At 54.6% G+C, this 6,972-nt stretch overlaps 1 protein-coding gene across 1 annotated transcript in view; it reads left to right on the top strand.

The window, feature by feature from the left end:
• Positions 1-3,369: 3,369 nt before the first annotated feature.
• INPPL1 (inositol polyphosphate phosphatase like 1) overlaps positions 3,370-6,972 on the top strand; it is a 70,590-nt gene continuing 66,987 nt past the window's right edge. The window contains exon 1 of the mRNA XM_034759227.1: positions 3,370-3,687. Within this exon, the coding sequence (XP_034615118.1) occupies positions 3,509-3,687 (179 nt within the window). The 5' untranslated portion in view covers positions 3,370-3,508. The remainder of the gene's footprint in view (positions 3,688-6,972) is intronic.

The raw sequence follows: 6,972 nt of genomic DNA, 5'->3' as shown, positions 1-6,972 counted from the left end.
AGCACAGCAGTAACACTGGCAGTGACGCTGCAATAGCCTGAGCTAGCCCTGCCCGCCCAGGGCCTGGGTACCTGCTTGAGTGGCCTGGGCACACGCTAAGCTAGATCCACGCTAGCTCGGGTATGTGTACACGCAGTCACACCTCCTGACGGCAGCGTAGACGTACCCCTAGTGTGGACGCAGCTTATACTGGCAAAGCTAATGAAGATAGAGATTAGTCCAGCCCTCCCCAACCCCCCCATACAAAACAATCTACAGAGGCAAAAGTACAGCTTTGCCAGTATAACTGTGTCTACACTAGGGATCAGGTCAGGGATCAGACCCCTGCCCCACACAGGGAGGGATAGCTCAGTGGTTTGAGCATTGGCCTGCTAAACCCAGGGTTGTGAGTTCAAGCCTTGAGGGGGCCATTTAGGGATCTGGGGAAAAATCAGTACTTGGTCCTGCTAGTGAAGGCAGGGGGCTGGACTCAATGACCTTTTTAAGGTCCCTTCCAGTTCTAGGAGATGGGATATCTCCATTAATTAATAATTATTATTATTAATTACACAGCTACATGTACAGTGTAGACCTGGCCTCATTCACTGCTACTGCAGGGGAAGGGCCAGGGGCTAGCCTCCCGGGCCGGGCAGGGGGGTCCAACGGGCCAGATGTGGCCCACGGGCTGTAGTTTGCCCACCTCTGCTCTAACCATTTTTTCCAAGAAAAATAACTGTTTTCTCCACATGGAAACTTTGCCATGAAATGTTTGGTTTTGACAAAAAAAAATTGTGGGGATTGTTTTTTGTTGGGAAAAAAAAAAACACTTTTTTTTTGGTTGGTCGTTTTTTGATAAAACTGAAAGATTTCAGACACTGGAGCAAAAATGTTTAGTAAACCCACAAATGTTTGCTCAACTAGCCATTTAAAAAAAAAAATTATTTTCATTTGCTGGTTTTTGGGCTTTTCAACAAAATCCTGAGGAATTTGGAAAGAAGAATTTCAGGGAGCACAATTTCTAAAATTTCATCAACATTTTTCATGGGAGGAAATAACCCATTTCCTGCCAAGTTCTCTTGTACAGTGACGAGCGTGGTGTCAGCACTAAACAAATATGAAGTAAGATTATTTATTTAGCAGCATCTTGTGCCTCTAACCAAGATCAGGGCCCCATTGTGCTAGCGGTGTACCGTACAAACATGTAGTACAAGACAGTTCCTATTATGAAGAGTTTGCAATCTAACTAGACAAGCCAGAACTATTATCTTCCTTTTATAGAGGAGAAATGAAAGGACAGAGCTTAAGTGATTTACCCAAGGTCCTGCAAGCAGTGGCTGGTGGGTGATAAGTAGGGATCCTAGAAATCTGTTTGCTATGGAAAAACCCAGAGTTTGAGTTTTTACAGAGAATTTTTAGTTTTTCCATTTTGTGAAAAGATAAAAACATATCGAGTAGAACCCCATTTATCCAAGCCTCCAGTATCCGGCTCTCTGTATTAACAGAACCACCAGCTGTAACAGTCCAAGCCCCAGCCACCTGGGGGCTGATCGCCCCAGCCCTGGCACTGTCAGACCTGGGCAGCTGGTGGTTCTGTTAATACCGAGAGCTGGATAATGGGGGCTCAGATAAATGGGATTCTACTAAATTCAGCGTTTCGTTTTAATCATGGAAAAACACGGATTTTTATGTTGTTTTTTTTTAAATCACAGAATGTTTTTTATCACGGAAAACTAGGATCCCTGGGTGATAAGCTGCAGCTGCAATCCACCCCAGAGGTGGCAGCTGCATAGAGAACACTTTAAATGGGATCCCTCCTGATGGAAGGTGACCAGTGCTACAACGGAGATAAGGCGGGGAAGGTAATATCTGTTATTGGACCAACTTCTGTTGGTGAGAGAGACCAGCTTTGGGGCTTACACAGAGCTCCTAGATCTGTGCTAAAACATAAAGTACCAGGGGGTAGCTGTGTTAATCTGTATCCACAAAAACAACAAGGAGTCCGGTGGCATGTTAAAGACTAACAGATTTATTTGGATATAAACTTTTGTGGCTAAATAACCCACTTCGTCAGATGCATGGAGTGAAAATTACAGATACAGACATAAATATACTGACACATGAAGAGAAGGGAGTTACCTCACAAGTGGAGAACCAGTGTTGACAAGGCCGATTCGGTCAGGGTGGATGTGGTCTACTCCCAATAATTGATGAGGAGGTGTCAATACCAAGAGAGGGACAATCGGTTTTGTAGTGAGCCAGCCACACCCAGTCCCTATTCATGCGCAAATTTAATGGTCTTAAGTTTGCAAATAAATGGTGGCTCTGCAGTTTCTCTTTGAAGTCTGTTTATATATATATATATATATGCCTGTATCTGTCATTTTTCACTCCATGCATCTGAAGAAGTGGGATTTTTACCCACGAAAGCTTATGCCCAATAGAGCTGGTTAGTATCCCTTAAGCCATTTGTATAACCCCCCCAGTAAAAGAACCGACGACCCAGGCACTGTCCCTTTAAGAGCAGCCACCAGTTGTCATGCAAGGCTGCATGAGGAAGTTTATTCATTACTTATTATGCCACTAGCTACATTTTTCGGCCTGGGTGGTTCTGTTTGCCCTCTCCCTCCGCAGGCATGCTCCGAAGGGCGGAGAGGGACTGCATTTCGCAGGAAGAGAGCGCGCGGCTCTGAGCCAGCCCCTGCCTGCAGGAGCCGCACGGGGAAGGTGAGCCGCGCCGGCAGAGCTGGGACTTGCCATGGCCCAGCCTGCAAAGGGGGAAGAGAGCGGCCGGACCGACACTTAGCAGCAAGGGGGCGTGAACGGCGAGGGAGGTCCCAGGCGCCAGCAGAACTTTGCAGCCGGGCTCCCCGGCACGGAGGAGAAGCAAACCCCCGGGCTGCTCCCTCCCTTCTCCTTTTTTGGGAAGGGAGAAAAAACCGCGCGGCTGTTTGCTCAGGAGCAACTCCCCCCCCCCTCCCCCTGTGGCTTCTGCCCGCAGCCCTGAATGTCCCATTGTCCCGGGAGCCTGGCCCCCCCTCGGTGATGTTGGAAAACCCTCGCCCTTTGCTCCGCAGAGTCGCTGGCGCGCTGGTGCAGGGGGCTTCCTGGAGGAAGAGGGAGCCCGTGCGCAGCCCCTCGCAACTTCTCCTCCTTTTGTTCTGCAGGAGGAAACTTTCTCCCCCGCGCGGGGCGGCGGCAGAGAAGACGCGGGCAAAGGAGGCGGCGGGGCGAGCCCCCTCGGCCTGGGCTCCCCGCAGCCGGACCCCAGCTGCGGCCCGGGGGCCCCGGACAACGCCCGCGATGCGCCCGGCCCCGCTGCGCGCCTGGAAGGCAGCGGCTGCTCCCTGCCCGGGGGGATGTTAGCCCCGAGCCCGGCTGTCGCTGCCCATTGCCCCGGGAGCTCCGACTCGGGGGCGCTTTGGGGGGCGCTGGGGCGAGCTGGACTTTGCTTCGTCGGGTTTGTTTTTTGCATCCTTTGGAAAGCTGAGCTCGGGGCCCCCCCTGGGCTGAGCCGGCCCCGGGGAGGGGCATGGCGTGCGGCGGGGGGAGCGGCGCCAGCCCGGGGGCCGCCAGCCCGGCACCGCTCTGGTACCACCGGGACCTGAGCCGAGCGGCGGCGGAGGAGCTGCTGGCCAGAGCCGGGCGAGACGGCAGCTTCTTGGTGCGGGACAGCGAGAGCGTCTCGGGCGCCTACGCCCTCTGCGTGCTGTGAGTCCTCCGCCCGGGCGCCACGGGGATGGGCGCGGGGGGGGGGATCAGCCACAAACCCCCCCGGCCTGTGCCGGAGACAAGCCGGGTGCAATGGGGCGAGGGGGGGGCTGTCCCTGCCCGGGCTGTACATACAGCGTAAGGACCGGCGGCGGGCCCTGACTTCCCTCTCCGGCCCGGCCGAGCCCAGGGCGCTGGGGTTCCGCAGGCCGCGGCTTGCCCCGATCAGAGAGCGGGGGAGGCAGGATGCAGATCTGGAGTAAACCCCCTCACCCCCCGGGGAGGTTCCTGTCCCTTCCGGCGCACAAAGCTCACCCGGTCTCCTGGCTTGGGGGTGAGGAGCGGGGCGGGCGGTTAGATTTTCTACTGTCACCAGATCCTGCAGCGTGCTCTGCCAATGGCCCTGTGCTCCGCCCCCGTCATGGATCAGAGCCCCCGTGTGCTAGGCGCTGTACAGAGCAGACAGCCCCAGAGAGCTGAGAAAGTTAGAGGCCATAAGTGTGTATTTGTGTGTGTGTCAAGTATTGGGGTAGCTGTGTTAGTCTGTATCTACAAAAACAACAAGGAGTCTGGTGGCACCTTAAAGACTAACAGATTTATTTGGGCATAAGCTTTCGTGGGTAAAAACCTCACTTCTTCAGATGCATAGAGTGCATAAATCTGTTAGTCTTTAAAGTGCCACCAGACTCCTTGTTGTGTGTGTGTGTGTGTGTGTATATATATATATACCCCTGTGTGGAGCTATTTGTATAATGGACACCAGCATCCAAGCATGGCTGTTGGACCCCACAACTACACATCGGGCAGTCCAGTTGCACATCTCTCTTAGGCAGTGGGAGTTGGTATAATTGTGACTAGTGCCTAGAGCCAGCCCCAATCAAGGTACTGGGTGCTGCCCGAGACAGGCCCTGCCTCAAAGGATTTACTAGGGACAACGGGGGGCAGAAAGACGGGGTGGGGGCAACTGAGGCACGGAGCAGCTGTGTGATTCACCCCAGGTCAGGCCGGGAGGCTGCGTGCACCTGGGATTTGAATCCAGCTCTCCCGAGTCCCTGAAGGTTTTGCTTGGCGGGTTCTCTGGCTCCAGTGATAGGCTGGTCAGAAAACCCAAAAATAAGGTGAAATAAACCCGGGCTAGGCGTTGGGGGACTTTGGGGGGGTCTACGCCTGACTTTGCTACTGATTTGCTGTGGCTGTTAGGCACATCTCTTAACCTTTGTGTGTCTCAGGCCAGGTCTATGCTTAAAAATTAGATAACCTAACTGTGGTGCTGTGCAATGGAGTTAGGTCAACCTAAGCCCCTGTGTAGACGCGGCTAGGACGAGGGAAGAATTCTTCCACTGAGCTACTTACCACCTCCCGGCGGGGTGGAGTAGCTACATGGATGGAAAAACCCGTCTGTTGATGTAGGAAGCGTTTGTGCTCCAGTGTCAGAGCTGGACCACTGTGGTGTAAAGTGAGGGGGTGATCCTGCTTCCCAGCAGTGCGGGGGTGGGTTGCTGGGTAAAGTGCTAGCTACAGGTCCTTCCTTGACTGGCCTTGCAGGTAGGACGCAAAGTGTCTGCAGCGGAAAGAGATGAGAAGGCAGGTTCCTTCTTTGCTCGTGCTGTGAGTCCGACAGCACTTGAATCTGGTCCCCAGCAGAGTCAGCCATTCCCTGTCCCCCGCACACGGCATGTGGGCCTGTCCCACAGCAGGATGGGGGAGAACCTGGGATTGAAACCCCCCAGACATGGGCAGGGGGCTCTGGGGCGGGGGCGTGACTGGAAGAGGCAGCTTAGGTGGGCCGGGATGTGAGATGACCTTTGATTTTGAAACTGACTCGATTCTGTGGCGATGGTGTCCTGGGCCAGGAAAGTGGCCTTCTTGTAACCCCATGGGGTGGCCAGGCGGGGGCACCAATTTGCCACCCTGCTGCATTCTCCGCTTGGAAAGGCTCCCCGGCATGGCACTGGAGGGCCATTCAGGAGCCCGCTGCAGCCTCCATACCCCACAAGGCATCAGTGCCCCCCCCCTTCCCTCCTGCCCCCAGCAGGCCCAAATCGCAGACTCTCCTAGCTATGGCTTTGTCCTTGTATAGTAACCGCCGGGTCTGATTTGCCCCCCAGAGGTGCTGAGTCCCTGCGGCTCCCATTGACTATTATAATAGGTGCTTAGCACCTCCCAAAGTCTGCTCTGTGGTGCCTTACAAGCCAGGGCAGCTAGCCCCTAATGGGTCCAGAGCTTCCTGGGGTAGGGCTCTGCTCCAGGGGGACTGGTATATTTCCTGTGGCAAACCGTGTTAGCTCCTGCTTTTGGGGAGCGTGACGGGGAGGCATTTTCCCATTTTTAACCCCCCCAGCCAGCCCCTTTCCAATTGCTGGACACGCGACTTAACTCACAGAAGCCGGGGCTTGAGGCTCGACTGGAGCCCGAGTAGGGTCAGCGCCAATGCCAGGCACCTTCCAGTGCTGGAGCAGCCGGGTTCCGGGCTGCGACGTTCAGATCGGAGCTGAGGCCGAGTGTACATGGGTGTTGTAGGTCCAGCCCTTTACTCTCTAACAAATCTCTGGCCAACTGGGACCGTCCCTTGCACAGAATTTCACAAGCGCCTGGCTGCAACTCAGATCCATCTGCTTCCAAAGCCCAGAGTCCTGCCACTTTTGCTAAAGGAGAATTGGGTAATAGCAGTATTGGGCCTACGACACACAGTGGAGGAGTTTGAATTCCATCCAGTAGAGGGCAGTGTTCCGTGTCCACACTTGACAGCTCATTACAGTAGCAGCAGGGGCCAGCCACAAAACTCAGAGCAGCATCCGGACTTCCTCAGACTTGTTTGAATCCCGGCCGATTGCTGCCTCATGCTGCAGTGGCACGACTATTCCCCGTCCTTTCACTGTGCAGGTCTCAATGCTGGGCTCAGTGCAACGTCTGCTGGGGGCGGTTTGTCCTGTTTCACTCTAGAAAGGTCCCGTTGTGCCCTGACGTTCCTTTCCCTGCAAATCTGCAAATTTGCAGAATTTGCAGAAGCGACGGCCCGGCTCCTTGTATCGGTGCCTGGGAAATGGTGCATGGTCGTGACATGAACCGTGCCGGGGGGCTAGAACTTGGTGCTTCCCAATGTACTAGATCAGCCGGCTACAGGAGGGCAGGCCTGAGCTGCTCCGTGACCTTGAGCAAGTCGCTTCCTGTCTCTGCACCTAGTGGGTGGTAGGTGTTGTTAAGAACCTGCCTGCGCTGGGTGTTTGTAGCAGGCCAGTCTTGGGCAGCGGGCACTGGTAACCCATTGTTAGAGCCAGAAGTACC

The sequence above is a fragment of the Trachemys scripta genome, chromosome 1, assembly GCF_013100865.1.
Source record: "Trachemys scripta elegans isolate TJP31775 chromosome 1, CAS_Tse_1.0, whole genome shotgun sequence".
Lineage (NCBI taxonomy): Eukaryota > Metazoa > Chordata > Testudines > Emydidae > Trachemys > Trachemys scripta.
The sequence above is the reverse complement of the archived record's forward strand: the minus strand, read 5'-3'. Positions and strand labels throughout refer to the sequence as shown.